The following is a 26745-nucleotide window of genomic DNA, read 5'->3' as shown; positions in this document are numbered from 1 at the left end:
CTCCTATTGCAGCAGAGTCAAGCCCACGCTGTAATAGGCTTTCTGCAGCGATATATTCAAGATGCTCCTACTGAACTGATTTTTCCCACCCACCATGAAAAAATAAGTACTTTGTTCCAAATAATTGCATGGCAAGCTCCCAGGGCAGGACAAGAGAGTCACAGGTCTAAATAGACCGGGTTTCACACTTCGTAAGAATTATGAGTTTAAAGCAGACAGTACTGCAGACCAAATGACTGACCATGATGTCTATTGCGCTACTGTCAAAAAAACAGTAGAGCACAGCAAATGAGTTCTTTGAATGAAGGGCATGTTTAAGGACTTGATGTACTTTGTTCAAATTTTTGATTTTAATACTACAGGAAGAAAGAAAGAAAAAAAACTCATTTGGGTAAGGTGAATGAATCATCCCAGTAGCACTAGAAAGTTTCTTCTTGACTTTAGGAGACTGAATTTGGCTTCTCAATGGGTTCTGTGGCACAGACCTGGGAGGTGATACACCTGCTGCAAACAGGAGGAGTTACTGACTGAGATGGCCTTGAACGGAGTGTAGAAAATAAATACAATGTATGGTGCAGACATTAAATATAAAGTAAAACCTCTAGATTTTTGCTTTTATTAACTACTCTTTTAAAAGATAAAGCAGTGAATATTGAAATAGTCCCATGTTCCTTGTCATCAACCTTGTAATTCTTCCATACATCTCATATAGTACCTTGATCCTAGAGCAAACTGCTGATTCTAAATGAACCAATGTCAACAAAAGCAATAGGAGACAACAAGCAACTGAGTCAATGAGAGAATCTCCAGTTCAGAATCTGAACCTAGGAACCCTCACAAACATTTCTGAGCAGGTCTGCTGAGCCCTTTGGACTGACTCATACAAGCAGAAAAACCTGTCAGATCAAGTTTTAAACTATTTCGCCTACAGATAACTAGAGCATTTCCTTCCTCTTATACAGATACGACACTTGCTCTGGACTGGACCACTTCCCCAGCAAGCATACATCAGTGCTATGCTCTTTAAATTAGTGATAAATCTAGAGCAGTGAGACGATCTGTGACAGCAAAGAGATCAAGATCTGGATACTGACAAGTTAAATTAATTATGGTTTTTAAATTATCTATTTCCATAACTGATATGCATTTCAAATAATCTTGGACAATCTCACCCAGAGAACAGGATCCAATCATCAGGATTGTACCTTCAGAGAGGCTGTAAAATTGGATGGCACAGTAGCGGATATGTATAGCTTAGCTCTTAAATACACCTGAATTTCAACATCTCACTTGACTAAATCTAGGTGATGACACTTTAAGAGCAGGAAAAAGTTATCGTAAATCATCTTAACTTCATCAAAATTATTTTCAATTGTTACGGTCCAAAAACCAACCAAGAACATTAGAACTGAAAGAGTTTAAAAACTATGTGGCAAATAACGCACCAAAGGAGTTTATATAACCAATACAGAAACATAGCAATTATAATGAATGTACCACACTTGATAACTGTCTAATCATGAATAAAACCACAGAGATTCTTACACTAAAACTTCCAATTCTCATTTTTATTAACACGGTGGATTTAATACTATAGAAGATTTACTGGCTTCAATGATACTGTCTTGATTCCGAGCCCAGCCATGCTCGTCTTAGAATGAAAAATCTGTAAGAATTCCAATTGCACTGTTGTGTATCTGTATATTGGTTTTAAGTTATTAAATCAGTTACATCTAGAATGCTTCACCCAAAAAGTATGAAGCATCCCTTTACACCTGCCATGGCGTTTTCCACATCTGCCGTGACACCAAAATACAGGCAAATGCACCTATCTGCTTTTGCAGTGACTTATTCATTATGTAGTAGGCATAAAAAAACTACAGAAAGCTCAACACTGCGAAGAATGAAGATGAGAATCTCCATATGAGTCGAAACTCCTATATTCCTTCACGAGACTTGGGAATATTACACCAAAATAGCAACTAAAGCTGTGATAAGGCATTCAAAGCCCTACAGCTACAAAAATCGGAGGCTATGGGGAAAGACTTGTTCATTCCTTTCCACTTTAGTCTTGGCCTACATATTATTCATAACACACACCAATGCTCCACAAAGGTTTTCAACTCCACCCCCAACAGACACGCATACATGCAAAAACCACAAACCTAAGCTGCAGTTAGTCACCTTACAGTGATCTGACGTGCTTTAATATCAACGTATCAGCACATCTGACGGTCTCACATTGCTAGCATTTAAAGTTACTCTACCTTAGCATTGCTGATGTCAATGTAAAAAGGACACAAAAAAAAGCAGACAACGCAGCACAGAAGTAACCAGAGAGACAGATTTCTTTTTTTCTCTTCTTTAGCTCTTACTAAAAATACTCTCAGGTATTTTTCATAGCAGGTGAAATTTCATAACAGATGAAATTTTCTTTGTCTTTAGTCATCTATTTACTACACCATCACTATACTGCCTACACATTGGAAGATAGACAATTTCTTTCATGGACACATCTTTCAGATTATTATATATATTTCAGACTAAGAATTACTTTTAAGAATACCTGCCTGGAAACAAAGGACAAAACTGCAATGAAAGAAAGCTCTCAGATTACCGTTTGTTAAAACATCCAATTACAATCTGTGATTAAAACAGTGTAAAATAGAACCACTTACTGATTTACATCAAACAGAAGCCATTTCCAAGCCTGTGATGTACTCTGGTCATCAGTAAATATTCTGAGTGCATTATGAATAAAGGCTCCATGTGAATATTCCTATTACCTTTCAAAAGGTAAGAGTATCTGTTCAAAATATGCTCAGTTTTCATATCAGGTTCCCAATAACTTATTCATTTAGTGGCCAGTAAGTTCATCAGTAAACTGCACTCCCAAACACACTTTCCAAGGCAAATTTATACAAAGAACCACAGTACAATTAAGAAACTGATCTGGACTTCCAGATTACACCAGAAAAACCGAGCCACTTAAAAATAATGGCTTTCATCTTTAAGACTCCACCACACACTAAGTTGTAATCCCTTAAGTGTCTCCTGTGAAATGCTGCAGAAGAATATAACGGGGGGTGTGGGGGGATCATATTCTATACTCTGGCAGAAATAAACCATTCTACAGCCTGAATACTAATTAGAATAAACACTGTTTTGATTTCTATTTCACAATACCTGATGTTTCTCTACCCAGGCATCAGTCATATTGCACACATTTGCTTTAAGGTTTATGACTGTAACTAATTCCACCTCATTTAATCATTCTAATAAATCTGCAACTCAGTAGAAACCACTAAATGAGATATTAATAGCACACTAAATATACCTGTTAGACAGACTGTACAAGTAAAATATAGAAGTACAATGAAAAATATTTGTACTTGTTTAAGTGCTAGACTTCTGTTCAAGTGCTAGACTTCTGTTCATTCCCCAATACAGAGGTACGTGAAAAAAAGATCAGCAAACACACCTTGTCCATGTTTCAGAAGAACTGGCCCTGTTTACCATCCAAGTATATTCAAGGCCACTTCTAGTAGCTAAAGCAATTTTTATCACCTTTCCCTTCTACCCCAAGTTAATTGCCTTTATGCTACGCTGTTAAATCCTATCCTGAAGTTCAGTGAAATTGCTACAATCGTCCTTATTTCACACCCTCACCTCAGAATTCTAGAGTTCATGTACAGAATTCCAGTAAACAGGCATGGCACGAGTCTCCCATTACCCACCTACAACTTTTTCCTGAATCACTCTCAGTTATTTTGAATTTTTTTCAAAGTTTCCTTCGTATAAAAGAGCAACTTAACAAATGTGTAGATTCAGAATCTCTCTCTACTCAACTCGTTAAACCTCTGTCCTCTGCTGCTAATTCTGTAATTTCTTCCAGCAGATATTTCCTTATTTTACTTTTCATTTTCTGAAGAGATCCTAAAATATAATATATCTGGTTCTGGGTCCAGCACTCTGTTGAATTTACTAATGGTGATGGCACAGCATTGTCCTGTCCTGTCATTTCAGCTCACCTCGGCCTCATTCTGTTCTGACCTACTGCCAGAATTTCAGTGTCTTTCGGAGGTGCTAAAGCCCGCTTCTTACAGGGAAATTAAGAGCATCCGTAGGAAGTAAGTCTTATTTGTCTCTATTATATAGTCTCACTATCTATATACTGGTAACTATATAAAGATTTTCTTGTGTTCATCACCACTTCCCTTTCCATTTTTATGTCACTTCAACTATGGCAGTATCTACTTTAAAGCACAAGTGCATTTGGTCTTGGTCTGCACCCTTTCCCACCACCTTCCTTCATGACAGTTTCCACATCTTGTTTGATACAATCCGGTCCTTAATGACATGGTCTAGTCTACCACATTTACACTAAAGCAATTCCTTATGCATGAAATTTATTTTTCTACTCAGGAAGTGCGACAGCCTGATTACACAGATTTTTTAAAAAAATATTTGCTTTCCTCCTCAACATTTGTTTTTTGTTTCTATTTCTAAATCCCCAGCAATCATAATATTCATACCCAGATTATGTCTGTCGTCTTTATTTCTCCATACTTTTCACAAAAAATGTAAACATCACAAATTCCTGCCAGAGTAATTTCATTATATTTACCAGTAGTTCACCATGCAATTTAATTTAACTACACACACGTTTTCTTTTCTAAAATACAAGTAACAGTATTCTGGGGTTTTTTTTATAAAGACTATTACAGCATTATCCAGTAAAGTCAAAGAGGAACGTTACTCTGATTTTATTTTTTATAACATTGCTAAAATAGATTGTTGAAATAGGTTGTGGAATCAGGCACAATGCCAATCCTTTTCTCTTATCATAACATTATAATTTCTCTATTTATGGGTTTGCTGGACAATATTAATAAGATTTCTTATTGAACTACAGAGATGTTATTTCAGTAGTAGTTGGAACAACTGTTTGGTGTATGTACACATCCATAATATCTAAATGTTTATAAAAGCATTTACGGATGACTCAAGGAGAAGAGAAATGTTTATCATATCTTCAGACACTTTTGCATTAATCTTATCACCTTGGCTTTTATCTATTTTTTCCAATTTATATCGCCTGAAGATAAAGCCCCCAAATTACTACAAGACAATATCAGCAGTTTGTAGTTGGCCTGACACGCTCACACCTCTCTTTCCTTGTCCCGAGCACTTCTGCAATGAAACCTATGTGACCGGTAACTGATAATTTTGCTGTTACCTGTTCATTTTTAGCCAGATCCCACTCACAATGTATCACCGTTAAACTTGGTTAAAAAAAATTTAAAAAAAAGGCGGGGGGGGAAATGATGTTTCTGGTGCTGCCATGGGTAGAATGGAAGCGTTTCTTAAATTAGCCATCCAAACTTGGAAAAATCTCAAGCGGCCATGGAACCACAGGCTGAAAAACTCAGACCACTACTTTACTTTGAATGTAATTACTATTTACTAAAATACACACGATTCTCGTATTAGCTGCTTTGCAGTGGTAACTATTCCATGCAGCAACAGATTATTCTTATCCCTAATGACTTTAATAATTATTAGACCACAAACCACTTTCCTATAATCTCCAGCTTTCTTTTCAATTTATGCTTCCCAGTCAGAATATAAGAACGCACTTTGTATCCTCTATTTCCACGTACACCTATTTCAGCAAGGCAACCATTACTACATTCACGTGTGCAATTGAAGGCATACTGAAAAAAATACATAATATGTATTTTATCCTCGGATTTCAACACAACTCTGAGGGTAAAAACATCATTGCATTTCTCCAGTGCAAAGTCATTACTTCAACATTACTAGCTTAATAAAGATGCAGCTGGAGTTTCGCTTTGAGTTTTTGGCCCATTAAACCAAATATCCAGGTGTGCAAAAGAAGAAAACCAGTGTGAAATCACGAATTTTAGGAACTAATCCAAACATCCCTGTTTCAAAGAAATACGATTAAGGGTTTGTCTTGCTGTATTACCCTCAGGAAAACAAACAAACAAAACCCCCCAAAATACCCAAAAAAATCCCTCCCTCCCCCCCCACTGCAGTCAAACAGAGACAGGCTGTTCAACTCAGACTTCCCTGAAACTATAGTTGCCTATGCTGCAATTTACAGTCACTGTAATCAAAACTAAAAACATACTACAGTGAGTTCTCGCTCTCTCCATCTACAACAACAACAGTTGGAGGTTTAACTTGCCCACTATTTTCATAACATTTTTTGCGTTCCTTCTAAAACCCTTATAAACCGTTTTACAGTTTTAGAATACAGGGATGCTCTTGTGCCAATGGACAGCACCCAAAGGAAGTCATATCAAAAAGCAATCAGATGGTATATGATAATTCAGCAGATGACAGGCTAATCTTGGGGAAGAACTTGACTTAGCTTGAAACAAGAATGACATCGATCTTCATTCTCCTTTAAGAAATTGCTTGGCCAATTTACAACATTCTGGAAAACTAATATCCAGCCTCTTGTGCTCCCAGACTAAGTACAGAATATTTTACCCAGTACATTCCTCAATTTCAATAGTTGTCATTTCACAAACATTAAAACTTAGTTTTCTATTACTGAAATTCTGTTTGGAAAGTCAGAAAGTCTATAGTCCCAGAGAAGACAAAAACCTAACTTTTTATGAGACAAATATAATCCATAACGAAATGAGTGCTTCGGCAGCACTTCACGACACAACCCTCACTTAAGCCAACTAGTTAGTCCTAGTTAATAACATCCACAACGTATTTGCTTCCCATTCTCTACAGAAACATAAACAAAAAAACCACCCTCAATAAATGACTTACCCCTTCACAGAAAGGATGGCTGGCTATCAGTACTTCTTTTGTTCATGTAACTGAGAAATCTTCAAAATACATGTTTAAAAGTAAATATTTAAAAAAAAAAAAAATCCCTTTTCTGATGCGAGTAGTCAAAGGACAACCGTATGAGGTTAGCATAAAAGGCAATAATCCTATTTTAAAAGGCATCTGATCAAATTGGAAAAGCCAAAAGTGATAGCACATACAATCCACAGTTTATAAAACAACGAACATCGCTTAAAGTCTGAATGACACCAGCTCAACTGACAGCATTCGGTGACAGTAAATGAAAAGTACTTTCCTTCTAGCATTCCCAAAATATTTCCTTCTTACCAAGAAGTTATGCAAAAATCAATCCCCATCATCTCCACACATACCCCGTTTGCCAGATGATAAATCTTACAGCAAAGCGCTGACAGAATCCAGCCATCACAAGTTACCAGAATGTAGGTGACTGTCAGAAAATGTTAATAGAGTCTGCCACTTCTATGGGGTTCCTGGAGTAACAGACTTACCTCGGCAGATGGTCCCGTTCCCCACGTATCCGGGCTTGCAGGTGCAGCTATGTCCCCTGACAGTGTTAGTACAGATTGCATTCTCATCACAGTTATGGTGTTCGCCGCCGCACTCATCATGCTCTACGAGGGGAAGAGGGGAACAAAAATTGAGAGACAGTGAGCTTTTCAGTGTCGTAACATGGCATTCAAAAACCAAGTGGAGTAACAAGGTTTCCACAATGGCTGAGTGGTGGGAGTTTGGTGTGGGAGTCAGCTATGGGTCTGCTTCAATTACGAGACTCAACAACATGTGCATGCTGACAGTAGATTATTTAGGTACAAAACCAGTAAAAAAAAAAAAAAAAGAATCTGTGAGAGGGCAAGGTATAGCAATGACAAAAACTCATGAAGAAGGTTATCACAAAAGAATATCTGCTTTTACATCATCATCCATCACCAGCAGTAAAAGCATAAATACAAAGTAAGCGAAAACAAGAGATGCTCTAACAGCACACCCTTTAAATATACAGTTGTCACAGCCACTCTTATGCATGCTGAGCTGAATCTTTCTCTAATACCGTGTAATAACATTTTACATTTTTAGAGTACCATTCATACCACCGAACCCCAAACAGACTTCCAGACAAATGGGCTATATTTTGCTTTCATCCTGCAACTCTACTGCCACTGAGCCTAATTTGCTGCAGCTCCTGCACTTTACTCTCCTGCTACATTTTGTTCTAGTAAAGGACCAGTTAGAGGTGGCAAGCTACCTGACCCTGAAATTTCTTGCTTCATCCTGCAGTTAACTAGGAGCTTCCTTCATGCAGTAGGATTGCAAAAAGAAAACCTGAATATTTTACACCTTTGCACTGGTGGATTTACAGTTTTGTTCAGTGGAATCAAGAGGATGCAATGAAATCTCTTAAAAACACACAAAGGACAACAGACATAAAAAAAAATCAGAATGTGGAACCCTTCTCAGTAGTCTTCATTTACGGAACTGCAATCATCGGGCTATTATCCATGTACTGAAAGGTAAAAGGTATCCCGTTGTGGTATCAAGGATTTGCTTAAATATATCAGTGTGTAAGGGGTGTTCAAAGGACTACAGACTAAATTTAGCCTCCTATAGACCACAGAGAGAAGTAGTGGCTCTAAAACATGAGCAAAATACTCATTTTTACAGATGCTGAATTAACGCCTTTGGAAGATCCTCTCCATTGAGAACAAGATGATCTCCGGCTTTGCCAGGCTAAAGTTAGCCTCTGCTATGCTGTCGCTTTCCCACATCATAGAACAACAGCCAATTTCAAGATAACTTAAGGCACATGTAGATTTGAACGGTGGATTCCAAGGAACCCTCCGAACCAAATACTTCTGGAACACCTTGGATAACTATTTGCAGAACGTATATCCGACATGTCTTCTATTCTTCAAATACATTTGACAGCAAAATGATATGGATTGCAACCATTTTCTTTTAAAGAGCATCAAGCGATATACCACTCGCTCACTCTTTGCTTTCAGCAAGAATCTCTCATGCACACCCACTCAAATGTGCCTGGCTTTAGCTGATAAATTCAGGCTTACATTTACGCTTGTTAGCTTATGGTGGTCCCTAGCTCTACTTGATAATTCATTTCAGCTCCTTTGCAATTTTCAGATGCCTTATATATTCTGGATGCTAGGCTTCTTCAAGGGCTGCCTGTTCTCTCCTTCATCTTTTAAGAAACTGTACCACAGTGTGAGCATTGCCGCTCTGGTCTCATGGTGCTCAGACTGCTAGGTCGGACACAAACAGCATCAAGCTACCCTCCAAGGAGGCACCTAGCAGGCAGTTGAAGTTGCATGATGCTTTCTTTTAAGACAGACACCCTCTCCGTAATCTCTCACTCCTCTTACTACTCTTACTAGTTATTGCCATCAGCTTTCGTGTATTTGTATTCAAACTATAATGAGAATGCCTTTGCGATAGGCCCAGGTACACATAAGAACATCTCTACTCAAACAACTGCTAAAATTAGTTGATTAGCTTCTCAGCACTTCAAGTATAAGCAAAAGATTTCCCTGTGGTAACATGTGTTTTGCCAAAATACACAAGAGATTATACTCTATGTTGTTCTAGGACGTAGACAATGTAAATTATTGCATTTACTGCTCCGGCAGCTGTACAGATGCTGGCACTACTGAAAGATTTAACACTGACAAAGCTGCATTCCCAGTCATACTTAAAGCGGAGGTCAGTTTTTTCTAAGGAGATATAAACTGAAGAGTGAGCAACAAATCTGATCATGGGAACCTGCCCTTCATGAGACATCCCAATGCTGCTTGCACAAGGAGGACTAAGGGAACCTCATCTACATGAGGAATCCCAAGATTTCTTAGCAGCAGTACGGCTGCAATGATGGGAACTTTAAATTAAATTTTCCCTGGTGTAGAGATGTCTGGAGATGATGTTGCTACATGCCTAATAAGAATGAGAAAGCATTGATTTTCTGTCAAGCTACAAAAATCTTTTATTCCAGATGGAAAAAATCCTTAAGATTCTGTCAGTAGTGAGTTATCTTGCATTTTCTTCTCCCTCACAAGAGATCATCCTTTGGAGAACTTGGTGGAAGGTGGGCTCATGTTTTGTTTAAACTCAAAGGAGATTATGACTAATTTGCAAAGAACATCTCTTTCTTACACACATCACTTTCCAAATCTCCCATTCAAGCACATCAGACAGAACCGGCTTTTCTTTAATGTTATGGTAAATGCGATCTGACTAGATAGCAATCAAAGACTGGAAGAGAAGGACACAAAACAAGTGAGAGGAATCACAAACGGTATCATTCCAAAGCATCAAAAAGGGGAGAACGAAGACAAAAAAAAAATAAATCTCAAAGTCATATCTTATTTTGACAATTTCCCTTTCAGCTGAAAATGAGAAGCACAAGAAAGGGGATTCTAAACAACAGAAACAGAAGTTGTTTGGGGTTTTTTAAAATTATTTTTTATACACACACAAATATGTATGTAGATATAAATAAATACGCAGCCGTGCTCAGGAATGAAATGGTCATCATTAAATTTGATTGAAGTCATCCATCTCTCTGCGACTTCTATTTGTTATATAATGTACACAGAAGAAGCTTATGATCAAAGACAAAACGAACTGGCAGGCTTGCTGAGGACAGTGCTCTAGGATGCAATTCCCTGACCCAACACTCATTGCCCTGGGTTATTAAGACCCATTTCAAGAAACAGGTACCATTTCAGAAGAACGGTTACAACAGCAGCATCAGTCTTTGCTTACAGACAAGTCTCTTTATGAAATCTCTGTAAATTATCTTCAGCAGTAGTATTTCTGTTACTCGGCAATCCTGGTTATTGCCTCCTCTATTCCATGCTTTGTCTTTGATAAAGCCAGAGAGATCAGTTACTTTTTTGTACCTCTGTCTCCCTCTATAAAATGAGAATATTACAAGATTCTATTTCTTTTTTAGTATTTGTCACTCTTCCGAAATCCTCAAATACTAAAGATTTTACAGATAACTAAAAGGTATCAACCTTCTATCGCAAAAAAGGAAGAATCAAGTATCAACTGCTGGTTTCCCTTCTACTTACTTTCATTTTCCTGCAAGCAGAGACAAGGTATGAAAGGACACATCATCTCTGAAGTCTCAGCTCACCTGTCCCTGTTTCCTAGCCACCAAGCTACAGCTAAGGCCCACAAACTACACATTTAAACCTAACATTTTCCTTCTGGATAAAAACTTTCTAGAATTTCCAAAAAGCTTTCATAAACTTTTCCAAAACCCTCAAGAGTATCTTACATTCCGAGTTCACAGCTGAAGCAAGCCAGCTTGTGAAGCAATGACTATACAGCACATTCTTTCCTCAGCCTTTATCTGAGGATGGCCATCAGCCTCCAAAAGAATTTGAAAGTTCATTGGTAAGAAACTAGGCATCCTTTTACAAAACCATCTCTCTGCCGCCTGTGTCATATGACTCTGGAATCATGACACATATGAACTGTAGGTGTCCTCTGTGCATACATTAAGCGATGCTTCAGTTTTAGAAGTAGTAAAGCCTTTAAAACAAAATCTCTACAGAAAACTTCTATTTGAAAAAGCTGCCACTGGAAAGTCACCCCTGGTTAACTACTTGCCCTCAGGCAACCAAAATTGCATCAGCTGGAACAGAAGCCCACTCCGACAGCACTGTGGGTCTGGGGATGCTGATGTTTATACGTGGGTAGCATTACATGACGGCACGTGCACAGCGTTTGAAGATAAGCATTATAGTTATCTCTGCTTTGTTCACAGGCGACCTAATAAAAATAAGTTTGTCTTGATGATTAGAATACTCAGGAGCTGTCTGAGAAAATTTGTTTCAATATTACATGGCCTTACAGAGATAACAATCACATAAGAAGCAAAGTTAATTCACCAGAAAATAGTTTCAAGTAGATGGTTAGTTGCACATCCTATTATAAGAAGCACGAATGCACCCTACAAATCACAGAAAACCACCTTATACCAAAACACAGGTTGGTCTGTAAGCACATTGATAGTAGGCCACACACGATACCTCCTTTTTCCTGAAATCCCAGAGAAGAAACTAGTTACAGTACAATGGGAAAACACAGACCATTTCCCGTTAAAGTCTCAATAACATGAAATTAGTAAGAAACAGCCAAAATAAGCACAATTACCAGACTGCCATAGAGAGAGCTGCAACCCCCTGTACTGGTGCGCATGCTTGAGGGCAGACAGACCCCAAGCAAGCAAAAAGCACAACGCACCAACATCTGCAACATCAGCAGCCAACATCTACTGCGTACCTATGTAAAAACCAGGTTAAATAATACCTGAGGCAGCAGAAGTCCAGCAACACAACTAATCTCCGTGCCTACTAACAGAACACTCACTATGAAAGGTCAAGCCTCTGCTAATAGCTGTATTAGCTACACCTCCAGCAACGGCAGAATATTCAGTCGTGATGCATTTCAGCTGTGAAGCCCCCGGCTTAAACTTTAAACAGACCTTTAGCTTTCTTCAAAGCACAGGTACCTACTTAGGCTAATGAAGTGAAAGCACCTGCAGGTTGTAGCAGCTCCTGCACACTGCAGATGAGCAAGCTTTCCAGCTGCTCCACCATTAATCCATAACCCTGCTGATGGCTGATCACTTCGGTGTGAAGCATAAATAAGAATATTCCAACAAGGACAAAAAAGTCAGCAAGCTTCAGGCACCTGTGTTTCTGCCAAATCTTCCATATCCCCATTTTTCCAGCCCAATCTTACACACCTACTTTTTTTTTGTGATACTTGAAAAAAACCCTTCTCTTCTGGGCTACATTGAACTGGAAGAATGGAGTAGGAAAAGTGCGGGGCGGGGGCGGGGGGGCAGAGTGGAATCTGCCATACAAAGATTTTGTCTGTCTGAGGTAATGTGTTCTGCATAAAGCCGCCCACATTGTATTGCAAAACTGTTTGTAAGTCAAAAACACCACATAAAAACAATTCAGAACACATGCAAGTAAAAAAAGAAAAAGGATTTATCTGTCATATGTTTATAAATACAGAGACACAAATACCTAAAAGTATAAATAAACAATTAAAGGTAAATACAAATTGTCTCCGTTCATATGTACATGAAACGTAGTTTTTGTGAAAGGTTCTAGGCAGCTCTGACAATTAACATCAGAAGAACTGTCAGTAATAAAAAAATGGCATGTTTCTATACTCTTGAAGGTTTGGGAATTATAAATATCCAAATTTTTACTACAGAGATCTGTTCAGTAAAATCTTTTTCTATTCATTATACAAGAGGAAGAGGGCCTTTGATTATATTTGGGGGGGGGATGTTAAATGCATTTTTCAGAGGTACTACAGCATTTCTAGGATTCTTCTGCTTTCCCGTGCTGAAAGAGACAACCCCATTAGACTTACCAGACTTATGTGGGCTCTAAAGACAGGATCTTCTCTGCTTTACCTTTCTCTTTTTTTTATTCTTTTCTGTACATGCCTGGAATAACTCAAGTATTTGTATTGTTGTATGCTTTGTCCAAAATATTTAATAGAAAATTAGAACCATAGATTGAAAATATATAGCAAACAACACACAGTAAAGCTAAGAACCTTTTAGTCAAGAGTCATAACTAACCGTAAACATCAGGATAGCTTTCCCTTGCACAGTTCAAAAGCCCATAATGGATTTCAAACTTATAATTTCTAAAAGGTACATTTGACGCAGGCTTTATTTTTCAGCAAGAGTGTTGACCTTTTTATCTTTATTTTCTTTAAATAAGGATGCTCTTTGAAAAAGGACCGACACTGGAATGCAATTACTGGGGACATATCCCATTGAATGGTCTTTCACCACAGCTACTCTCACTTCTCATTACAAGAATAGGCCCCAATTTAAACTTGCTTACAAGATGGAAACAATTTTCTTATTGTAAGGATTTTCTTCTATTAGTTCTTCAAAGCCTTCACACTTTAATAATAAAACATTCATCTTTGGAAAACATTGTACAAAGATTCTGACTATTTCTATTTATTCTTATTTTTACAACATTGAAAAGAAATCTTAGTCGTTCTCTAAATTGTTGAGATGACAATCTGCTACTGGGGTATGGGACCACAAATGCAGCAAGCATTTCTGTACACCAAAGGACTTACTTAACAATAGAGAGACGACTCATTTATGGAATAGCAAGGTCATCAGATGCTACCATTGTTCATTAATACAGAGGCCATTTGTAAAGAATACATGCCCTAATGTAAAACTAATTAGCTATCTGGCAACAGGTAGGAAATGGTCTTTGAAAACTCAAAAAGGAGAAAGTCATCTCTGCAGATACTTTTAAAAAGCAGCAACGCTTTGGTGCCTGGCATTAGGATCCGAGTGTCTATGTAATAACTAAGGCTTTAAAAATGAGAGATTAAAAAATTGAATTTAGGAAGAATTGTGGACTTAGTGGAATCAGGATTTCAGCTCATAAAAAGCTCTGATGAAACAAAAGGCATAAGTTTTAAATAGACAGAAAAAAAGGAAGCATTATCCTGAACACACAGGAAGAATCTTCCCCAGAAAACCAGGGCAATTAGAAACAAGATGCATACATCAAACAAGAAATTACAGTGCAGATGGTAAGCTGGTGAAAGATAATAACTAATTGTGAATCCAGACAACCCTGGAAAAAGAAAAAATCTGTATTTTCCCCTACTCATGAGAACTAAAGAAACAAAGCAAAGTTTATCTACGCCCATTCTTAACTTCAGTCATCCAAGCTCACCCTGTCCATTTCTGCAAGGAAACAAGGAGGAGGAACAGGGCACAGAACAGAAAAGCCCCGCTTGCTCGTTGATGTAAGGATATGCTGCAACATTCTCCTTATAAGCAGATAAACATACAAATACTGGCAGAAATAACAGATTTGCTGTTCTTTTAATAAGAAACTAAAATGCTATTGTAATTTACAACACAACCAACTAGCTTCTAGTGTTAAACATGAAATTATTTGGACCACATTCTAGAAGAACAGACATATGCTACTCTTGGGTAACTAGGAAGAAATAGTGGGATTTAATCTGAATATAGAATTCCGAATGTGCATGCAGTTGCCTCTTGGAATAAAACCTCTTGAATGTTTCCTTTTGAGTTATAAAATAAAATTCTTTCTTTGGATTTCTGGCACCTGGTTAGATTTTGGTCACATTCACCTATCTACAATCAAGTTTATAAAATACATTACTAACACAAGCCATGCTTATTCTTTTCATTCTATTTTGTTCTAATCTGCCTGGAACTGTCCTAGAAACCAATGTAACAAAATAGTAAGATTCATGTTCCTAAACTGGTATTTAGAGAGAATTCCTGAGTTTTGACTCGGTGATTCAATTTCAGCTTTAGTTATCAGTTGGTTTAGTTTAGATTTTCACACCACAGTGAAATCTTTTGTAGTCATGTATTAGAAGATCATCAACCAAAGCAATGTAATCTTATTTATGCCCTTAATGTGTATCATAACTAACATGATATATGGAAATATCTAGGGGAAAATGGACTAAACCCTACTGCCTCATCCTAAAGAGGCCAGCATGGAAACGTGGGCACTAAATGACACCTGTACATCAGTTGGTATGATTTCAACATTCAGTGAGTGAAGTCTTTACAACTCATGCCTTCTGCACTGAGATGCTTGTCCTTCTTTATTTCTCCTCAGCAAGAAGGAGAAAGCAGAAATGAATGCAAAGGTCTGTATTCTGTTCCAATATATAGAGACTTCATAATTTATTGCTGAAAAATTGACCTTACTAATGATCCTTATTCCTATGAATCCCATAAGTTCCGCTCTCATGTTATATATATGGACAGAAATAAGAACAACCATGGATGACAAAAAGATATAGTATAAAAGCTTTTTTTTTTTTCCCAGAAATGCTTGTAGAACACACGTTTCATAAACCAATGTTTTTCATAAGGAGCTTTTGTTTTCCCTTTTATGCTTACCCTAATTTAACATACAGAAACCCAAAGTGTATTGAGTCGAAACTATTTGTGAATAGTCAACGAAGAAGCATTTGCTATGAAGTTTGGATGATCTACCCTCTTTAGTATTCAATTCAGTTTACACTTCCAGTCTTTGCCTCCATTCAGTCCTGTTAAATCTGTTTTTCATATTATACTCTAAGTTATGTGAATAAACCCAGTGCATAAAAACAAAAAGTCAGGTTCTGTTTGAAATTAATAAAATATCAGATACCCTTTAAATTTTCTTTTGTATCAACACAAGACCTTTTGCTGCCAGCTATTCACATCATAAGCATCCTAAAGAGGGTGTGTGCAAGCATGCATATGATGTATCCAGTTCTACAATCCGAAGGAGTTCTGCTCTACCACCTCCCTCCCCTCTTGAACTGAAGGTCTCCATGTCATGCCCTCAGTTTTCGAGATGGACAGACCAGAAGCGCACACAGGATTCACCAGAACATCATGGATTTATACAATAGCATAATAATATTTTTCATTTTGTTTTCAATGCCTTTCCCAAAGGATCTCACTATTCTGCTCATCTTTGACCACGGCTGAGCAGTGAACTGACATTTTCAGAGAACTATGTGCAATAATTCCAGTACCTCTTCTCTGAATGGTAATGGCTAATTTAGAGCATTTGTATGTATATATACACCTATCTTCATTTTCTTTTCTTTTTTTTTTTCACCCAAGGGAAAGGTACTTTATACTCTGACCCTCTGTTCTGCCTCCTACTTTATGAAAACAACTACCAATAGTACCCATTTGAATTTCCATGAGATGAGTTCACTGAGCAGTAATAGGAAATTCTAAATTGTTATGATAAAAATGTTTATTTTTGGCTAAATCAAGATGAATAATAGGTAGCCTTGCTGCCAGTAACATCGCATTTGTTTTCTCCAAGAGGAGAAGAAAAAAGAAGTGGATCTCTTGCTAGCACACTATAAAATATTTGCACATATATCTTAAATGCCTATAGAACATTTGTTAGGAAGTGGGAAGACAGACATTTGGTTTTATTGTTTTCTGAACACAATACTAAAAAAGAAAACAAGAAAGCAAAGGAAAAAGAGGAAAATCTGGAAACGTGAAATACTGAAAAACTGCATTTAAGGTTTGGACACATTGCACCCTGATAAGAAGCTCCCCAAGATTAAAGAAAAACAGCATTGAACAAACTAGGTCAAATGTTCAAAAATGCAAGAATCACTGGCAGCATACGCTATTGTTTCCTTTACATTTCAATGTTATTTCCCTAACCTTTTAAAGTGTGTTTGAATAGACGTGTCACATTAGTAAAGAATATTAAAATCATTTTATTAATATAGAAGAACAGCTCCTAGATTAGTAGTGTGAAAAGTCACAGTATGAAGGGTTTTTTGAGATTGAATTTCCATGTCATATTTACTGGGGAAATATTAACAATGTTGACATATAATACAGAAATTCTAGAATGTGTCCTTAACAAGCAAGCAGGCTGATAATAAAATGGCAATCCACCTGACATACTCTCAATTTAAGCTGGACACTTTGCTGCAGTTTTGTGGACTTCTTTTTGAAAGCCAGATTGTTCGTGTTTGGATGCAGCATTGTCTTGTTTTCTACTGCTGAAAAGTGATCTTGAGAAAAAAAAAAATCAGTATGTAAACACCACACGCTAGGACAGCTTGTCTGATTGTGCTAGAGGATTAATAATCCATTACAGTTTCCACATCTTCCATCTCAACATATTTCTCACATAAAAATATGTGAGAGGCAACTTTGTCATGAGCTATGTGTATCATTAATTCTAAAACCTGCCAACAAACTTTGAGCACAATTGTGAAGACAGGCATCAAATTCAGCTCAAACCAGGTCTAGACAAGAAATTCAATGCAAGAGTTTGGAGAGGCCTGCATATTGCAGATTTGGAGATGAAAACGAAAAAAATTCCACTAACGAAGAAACCACACTCCATTGCCAAAAAAGCTCTTTTATTATCTTTACGCTTTGAAGAGTTGGCAAATTCATACCATCAAAAGAATGAACTCTTTGGCAAGTACAGTTTCTCACTGAGCTTAGAGCTGGCATATCCATACCCCTCCTAGCCTTCAGGACTAAGGCTGAACTCCCCAAGATCAGATGATCTTTTAGAACTGAAACTAAGTAATAAGGATTGCCCATTTGCAGTCTTACAGACTCAGAGTAATCCCTAAATTTAATGGTAATAGAGGGCAAAGGAGCTTCATTGCTGGTCCTACAGCTCAGAATGCATCTCTTATTACACAAGCCACTATGAAGAAAATCAAGTCTATCCCAGCCGAAACCAGGGTAAAGGGAGCATACAGCATATTGCTAATGAAACACAGCCCAATACAATCCCATTTTTATGACTAAGGGATATCAATTATTAAGTCGAAGTCTAAGAGGAGCAAAGAAATGGTTCCCAAAGTTAACAAAAATGTAATACTGTACACAGGGGAAATGTGGTGTTGAAGAGCAAATGGCTATACCCTCATCTGCAAGAACCGAAACATCTTAAAAGTGTTTCTCTTTATTGGATTTACAAACCAGAATGACCAGTTTATATGCACCGTATGTCTAGAGGTTTGCAGTAACCTGGTCTGCATGCCAGTCTATTATTTATTTACTTATTCTTATAGTTAAGGAAGCCAGAAGAAACTCCAGATTTCGTAAAAGATACAGTGTGGCCTTGATGTGCAATCGTCAGAGCCCAGGTTCCGTATGCTGGAAGCTCATTCTGTTCTGAGCTCTCTCACCAACACAGTACGTCACACAAGTCATACTATCATGTCTGAATTATAATGCATACCAATATTTTTTAACTGGGACATGCTAAGCAATATGGTCATCTTGATTATTATTATGGGGTATTGAACTTCTAATACAATCCCTATCTTTTCCACAAACTAGATAAGCATCAAGGCATTGGACTTTTATGAGGCACCTTGATAGTGTATATTGATTTGTATATTTGTAAAGCACTAGTTAATCCAAATTTCTCTAAGTAGTTATTGCTTTTCTTGACAGAGTTACAAAGCAGACAAATTCATACAAAAAGCAAATAAAGCCTTGAACTCAACGTGATGTACCACACTGAAAGAGAGCAACTCCACAGTTCCAGCTAGACTGGAGCGGTGACACTAATATTGATAGAGGGATGGTTAAAAAACAGTTCTACGAAGCTTTCAGCTTCTCTAAATCACAGGACATTCACTTAGGAAAATAAAGAAATTGCACGAAATGGCACAATCTGAAAACCCGAGACTTTGTCTAGCAGTTGCCACTGCCTAATTTACAGTTTTCAGGAGAGATGCCTGTTACCATTATATCTTAAGATACAATTTTATTTTGCCTCTGTGTTGCTAAAAGGTCTAAGTACCTGCATTGTGTCAGAAAAGAAACCCTAAAGCAATATGGTACTGATTTACTGACATAGCAATATAACTTAATCTGAAAGGACAGGCTGCTTTTTATCCATAAAATTGCAAAACCTGCATATTTTATGAAGGTGATACCAGAACCTCATCTTTCAGGTATTTTCAGCTCAACAATAGGTGCAAGCTTTATTTTGCAGAAATCTCAAAATCACTAATACAAGAAGTACAAAATAGACCTTTGGGTACAATTTTTAGCCAACGTTTCATCATGGGTTGATGAACTTATATTGGTGATACAAGTTCAAAAGAGTTTCAGATTTCAGCACTCCATGATACTTTAACTTCCACATAAAAAAAAAAAAAAAAACCACAACCAAAAAGCAATACATACCCATTTCAAACTTGCACAAAGGTCTATGAGTGCTACTGCGGTATAGTAAGGTGGAATTGGTTCTAAATGAAGCCGCATGTGTAAAATATGTGTCAATCCGCTGACGCAAGAAGACATAAAATCACAGGAAAAATTTTGTAGCAGAGTTCAGGTATACTGAGGACAGGACACATATTATTTCTCTGCACCTATCAGAGATGCAACGAAAAGGCTTGCAGAGTGTTGGAGCGTGTATTACAGCTGATACAAAAGTCACACAGACTTAGCATAGTTTTCTCAATTTTCTGTTTACAAAGTTAGACAGAGTCGAGCCATTAGGTTTCCCTGCAGACTTAGCACCTTTAAGTTTTAGGTACAAGTTTCTAATTCAGCAAATGCAAAAAGGGTGGACTCCAGTCTTTTTAAGCTTTTGACAGAGGAGAAACGGACTGTCGCTTCTTCGTGAAAGTAAGCAGAATATTTGCCTCGTTGCAGCTCACCCAGCAAAACCACTGAGTGCTGATTGAGATTCTTAAAAAGGGATGTCCAAAACCTGGCTTTTAAGACAGTATTTAGGTATCTAAATTACTAAATGGATCACTAGGAAAACCTAACTTCCCCCAGCATGTTTAAATAGGACAAATGGGTTCTCAGCACTTAGAAAAAAGAAGAAAAATCTAGTTATGCGACTCCTGTGTATTAGTTTTCAGTTTACTCTGTTAGCCTCACAAAAATACCATGGAATTTTTACATGGAAGGAAGCGACCAAATCATTTTACCCCTCAAAGAGTGCAACTTCAGCGTTATATTTACTCTCAGCACACAGAATCAATCTTGATTTGAAAGCAGAAATGGCGACTAGTGCATCATCATTTCCTAAGGCACCTATGTTTTTCCCAGGAGATATTCTACCCTAATAGTGATCACAATAGACCACACTTGTCTTATGAGATCTGACAAGATCACAACCTGAGTTCCTTTGGCTGCAACCGTACCTTCTTATATCAGCAAAACACTGCACAGTACAAAGATCCAGCTGCTGAGACAAAAGCTATATCAAACAGAATTTATATGCTGTGCATGGCTCGGGCTTTCACAACTAACTTACCAAAGAATAATGACAGTACAACTTTATTTTGCACTTTCATAATTTCAGCAAAAATTAATAAAAATTACTCAGATACGCAAACCTATCATCCATGAGACTGAAAAAAAGCCATGGTTGGTTGATGTTCCTTCAAACAGGGAATTCTTCTCTAAAAGACTTCTGCTCCAAATGCATTTAAAAAGCCACAGAAAAGTAATCACCAGCAGTATGCGTTCCTAGCCAAGAAAAACAGGGATTTAAGTACAGAATTATTCAAGAAAACTGATGATGCAAGAAAGGTGTCTTTTATCAAAAAAAACTTAGCACATAATTTTAGGGAGGGTAGAGGCAGTAACCTGAAGTACCTAAAATCATCAAACACCATGGAAAGCACTGCAGAAATGCACTGGAGATTCAGAGCAGGGGCCCCTGGGGGATGAAGTCACATTCATTTTCTGGCTCCCTTTTCAGCATTCACCAGCACCTGACTCACCAAGTGCCACCCAAAGTCTCTCTGCTGCGGGCGCTAGGATACTGCATTCAGCCTTTGGCAAAGCATGAGCTAATTAAGAAGGAAAGCAAAACACCAGGTGTGAGGAATGTCTGAAAAAAATCACTTCACAGAAGGCGGCACAATGAAACTCCGTACTGAGCTTGGGTACCTAATACTGACAAGACAAATCCGTATCTATGCACCCATGAGACAGAGAAAGTGGGGTTAAAAGACCACAAATCACAAAGGAAGCAGGAAACTTCAGGAGGAGGATTAGATCGTTTCACTAGGAAAAGTGAGACAGAAGTCAAATGAGAGAGAAAATGAGAAATGAGAATCAAGCGATGGTGAACTTGGAAAGACCAAGTTTCTCGTTCACAAGAAACAACCTCCACGAAACACGTGTAGCTGTGCCTATTGCATGCTGTTGTGCTGATTAAAATTCTTAAAATTTAATTCCAGCATATATTCCAGAGAAGAACAGCAGGATTATAAAAAGCACTCCAGCTCAGACAAGGGAGCAATGATGCTGTTAGCTAACCTGAGCACAGACCTTCCTGCAGAACGTACCCAGAGGAGAAAGCATGATCCGGGGTGAGAACATCTGGCACAATGTGAATTCCACCCCCCTCTCTCTCATTAACTGACAACACGACTTGGTGACGAAGACACTTTTGCCACTTCTTTTGTAAAGCAATGGTTAGAAAGGTGTTACGTCAGCGCAAAACTCCTCTAATACAATAAAATTCTTTACCAACAGAGAAGAATGGGAAAGAGACTGGATTTGGAATATTTGAACCATTTGAAACAAAGAGGTAAGAATCTAAACAAAACCTGACATCTCTCACGGTCAGCTGGCAGGTAATGGTTGGACTTGATGATCTTAAAGGTCTTTTCCAATCTAAACAATTCTATGATTCTAAATGTTATGACATGTTGGAGCACCACTGACATTTCAGGGATAGCCTTTATGTACAAGAGCTAGCAAATAATCAAGAAATAATTAGAAAAGCGTTGCTGGTAATCACTTAATGAGATAAGGAATGGCTGAAACAAGCCCACTGGAAAAGTGATAGATGTAAACTTACAGTCGCAGGTCAAGCATCAGACAGACAATCACTGTAAAATTATTTGGAGGAAGTTGTCAGGACGTACATACTCAGACATGAGCTTCACAGAATTTCAAGAAATAAAAAGATCAAATAGTTTTATTATTTAAATGAAGACGTACTTTACACATCAAATTGCATCCCTGCTCTACATATGATCTCTAACCTCTGCAAAGGCATTTTGCATCTTCATTGACTATCTCCTAAAAGAACACCCCAAGATGGAGCGGAAAAGCCAAGGTTCCTGGTTCCCCTGCTTCCCGCCCCCTTGTCCCACAGGCGGGGGAAGGAAAGGAAGCAACACAAGTACTGCTTGCACATAATTTTCATAAAGACTATCATTCCAGTCCTTTTAACACCTCCCAGTTACGGGGCTCAAACCCGATTACAGTCATTGGCAATGGGTGTCTCAGAAGTGACACGTGACAAACGCTTGCGAACAAAAGAAAATAATGTTGCAGAGAAGAGGTATATGCCTTTCCAAAGGATCCCAGAGCTATGTTGCACAAGTGCTGGAATCAGCACTAAATTAGCATTAGAATAATTAAATCACTTTTTCCCACAGAAGACTATGGAGCTTTTGATTTTGACTACTGCTCAGAAAACCTGAACACACAGACAGGGCCTGCAGCATCACGGCAATAAATTCCCTGGAGACAATCTCCTGCCACAAGCTCCCATATGTACAGATCGGATGTCAGCGAGGAGCCCTCCATCTAATCACCATCTTACAGAGACAGAAGCAAGATCCATATGCATAACAGTCACAAGTACTCCAATGCCGCAGAAAAAGATCGGTCAATTAAGATCTTAAAAATCAGTAATAATTTGAATCGCTAAATATTAATAGTTTAATTTGGAGGGAGAAAAAAAGATTTCTTTTGATATCAATTTGACCCTGCATCCTAGGTGACTGCATGATGAAGATGACAGGTAAAACAAATTAGAGAAACAAAACGCTTGCCTGGAACCACGGATTGAATTTCAGTGGGTACCTCATGCCACTACAACCCACGGAAGTCATCTTGTGGGGCACACCTCACTGGGTTCACACGCGGTTTAGAAAATTAATAGGATAAAAACGTGTTTCAAATATTTAACAAGAGGCAAAGTAAGGTCAACCAGGAATAATCTTATAGCTGAAAAAAATATACATATACAATATTGATTCTTTTAACTCTTCTGTAATGAGAGGAAAGTAATCTTTTTCAACCAGAAAGAGCTCTTCTGATGGATACACGTTTGGCCCTAAAAAGTATTCACACTGGGAAAGATGAATGATATGTCACTAGTCCTTTCACCAGTGACCATGCCAACACTGGCAAAACTGCTGTATTTCCAAAGAGCTTTTACAAAAGGCAGCCATGCAAAGTAGAAAGAAAAGTTCAGCACAGTTAACCCTATGAGACACCTGAATGGCAACACATAATGCAGCCTAGCACTAAATTCTTACTTCCAACAAGAACTGTGTCTGGGCATGGGGCTTCGGAAATACTCTGAGACAGCTCAGCAGCTCCCTGCTGGAGGAGTGACAATGAGGAATATAAGGAGAAAATAAGCATCAGGAGATCCCTCCTTTCCTTTTCACCAAAAAAATGTGAATAAATAACCATGGCACAATAAAAGGGAAACATGTCTTAAAAATTGAGTATTTTTAACATGGACAGTTGATGGCTTCAGATAAGCCTGTAGCATTCTGTAGCGAAGAGTCAGCTACGCAAGGCATTTGCTAACTTCAATGTTTCTCTGAAACTTCACTAGCCCAAGCATGCCCAGGGAAGAGTGGACTGGGTGAACCAATGGTTAGTTCCAGACCCAAAATAATTTCCATCTTTTGTTTCTAACACAACAAACAGTGACAATTTTTGGCTCATGATCCTATTTTCCATTCTTTTTCTGAACAATTCATGGGGAAGATTCATATTTTAGGTTTATTCTCTTTGAAATACTTACTTGGCATTATTACAGCCTGTGACTTTGTGTTGTAAGGTTTTCAGAAACCCTTTCAAAAAGAAACATTTATTATTCTGTGATGCTGAGTGCCATTTCTTGCTTGAGAAGGCACAGTGTAAGTTGTATTATAATAATAATGGAGCTACCAAACAAAGATCATTAACTACAGCAGGATTACCACCTCATCTCGGAACAGGCTTTTCTCATTTTCTGCGTGGGCTGGAAGGGATCACCGTATCTCCGATCAATGCTGGTATGATAACCATTGGTCCAGCCATAGTAATCTAACAGATTAAAAGACTATAACCAGCATTAAAGTAAAAAAAAAATTGAAAATGGGGTGGTCCTGAACTACATGTACAAAGGAAGAAACCTTGTAACTCAGATTTCTATCAGCTGTACACAAAAAGAGGAAGTGGCATGGGAATAAGATACGAACTAGTTCTATTTGCCAGTAAGAAGAGATACAGGAGAACAAAGCCATGGAATGTAATATAATAGAATAGCTTTAGATTCTCTGAAAAAAAGTGCTAAAAAAAAAACCAAAACAAAAAACCCCAAAAAAGAGAAGTAATATTGAGGCTCAAAAAGAATAAACTCAAATGAAAATGAATTGAGGTGAACTAGAACAGAATATTTAACAACGTTTTGCTTTACAGAAAATAAAAGCATATACTTCGTACACTAACTGAAAACATCAAATTGAGGCTCAAAAAGAATAAACTCAAATGAAAATGGATTGAGGTGAACTAGAACAGAATATTTAACAGCGTTTTGCTTTACAGAAAATAAAAGTATATACTTCGTACACTAACTGAAAACATCAAAAATGCAAGAATGTGTCTCTGCAAGAACAAATGTAATTCTCACAAAATTTTGCATATTCTTTCCAGTTATTATAAAAGAAAGGTGAGGTAGCATTCAAAAAGCAGAGGAAAATCAGGAGCATCATTGTCTGCACCAATTCACAAATGTCAAGAAACTACAGAAAAAAATGTAGCCATCATCATTATACAATGTCTGAAATTGATATTTCACAAAGGCTAAACTTTCCTGCCTTCCCACTGCAGTTATATTCAGTTTAATGGTTATCATTTGAATAGTTCCAGATAGAAACTAAAAAAAAGATAAGTTTGCAGATACTTACAGGAGCAAAAAATCTCTGTCATAGGATTTTGTGTGAAATCTGTGCTTCACTGTAAAGCTAAGGTAACTGATTCACAAAAAATACTAAGATGCTCAATGCACTCTTGTTTTAAAAGACCTTGAATGATTCACATGGAAATATCTTAGGACTATAATTAATACTGTTGTTGTTGTTAAATAGTCTCTGGCTGTTATTCTCCTTTGACTGTTGCTTCTAACAGATTGGTTTAGATCACATCAAGTTCGCCTAATCTAATTAGATTAGATATTTCATAATAACCTGACTGCCTTTCCAGACACAATTTTACTTTTATCATCTGCTAAGTAGTCACATTTTTATATTAGATCTTAAAATGGAAGGACATTGAAAATAATGTATTGTGGCCAACTGAAATTATACCAACAAATAGCATTTGAAGGATTTAAACAGATAGCAGCAATTATCCTCCTCTTTGTGGAGCATGAAAGTGATAAAAATCATTATTTTTCCAAGATCACTATAATATTCATGTATCCACTTAACTTTCTTCCTTGGAAGGTCCCATTTGTTTTCTTTAAAGAAATGAATAAAAAGATGTAAAAGATTATTATTACTCAGTACTTATGAGAAAATGAATAGCAGAGCTACGACAAAGGTATGTAAAATGAGTATCAGAATGTAGAAGACTCTCTTACCCAATATTAATAAAAAACTCTTTCTTGCTTGCTGAAATTAAAGGGGAAAAAGGTCAGGGTGGACAGACAGAAACAGTCATTTTACAGAACAGGTCTAACTGATAAAAGACTTTAGATGGTATTGAGTCCACTAATATTCAATATAGTATCCCTTTAATGCACACGAATAGCATGAATAGTTTTGCTAGCTGGGATTTAATTATGAAACTACTGGTTGTTATGGTTCAAGGCACAAAATGATCATTAAATGGAACCAAGGGAAGAGATTCCTTCTATGATCTATTATAGTTGCAGGGAGGCCTATGTTTTCTCTGAGGCAACCAACTTTGCTGTCAGAGAATAAATACTAGGTCAACTGCAGTTCAAGATGCCAGCTTATAATAAAAAGGCAATTAATTTTATCAGTAAAAAAGAAACAATCATGGATTCTAGGCTGCTATCTGAAGAGATCTCGGGTAGGATTATTGTATACAATGATGGGCCTTCCAGCTTACACCACTTTAGTTATTTGTCCTTCAGGAGCTCAGCAGACAGAAGACCAAGTTTATATGCAGTTTGGTTGTGGGAAGGAGGAAGAGTGGGAGGTTTGGCCTTCTTGCCTTCACCTGAGGCTAGCTGAACCACTTCACTCAGCAGTATAGGACTACTCAAATTCATTCGAGCCCGTGTTACA

At 37.6% G+C, this 26745-nt stretch overlaps 1 protein-coding gene across 1 annotated transcript in view; it reads right to left on the bottom strand.

Moving 5' to 3' along the window:
• NELL1 (neural EGFL like 1) overlaps positions 1 to 26745 on the bottom strand; it is a 288958-nt gene that overhangs the window by 105159 nt on the left and 157054 nt on the right. Inside the window, exon 14 of the mRNA XM_035892643.1 lies at positions 7347 to 7469. Within this exon, the coding sequence (XP_035748536.1) occupies positions 7347 to 7469 (123 nt within the window). The remainder of the gene's footprint in view (positions 1 to 7346; positions 7470 to 26745) is intronic.

The sequence above is a fragment of the Egretta garzetta genome, unplaced genomic scaffold, assembly GCF_000687185.1.
Source record: "Egretta garzetta isolate BGI_Z169 unplaced genomic scaffold, ASM68718v1 scaffold454, whole genome shotgun sequence".
In the NCBI taxonomy this organism is placed as follows: Eukaryota; Metazoa; Chordata; class Aves; order Pelecaniformes; family Ardeidae; genus Egretta; species Egretta garzetta.
This window is presented reverse-complemented; position numbering and strand designations above follow the sequence as displayed.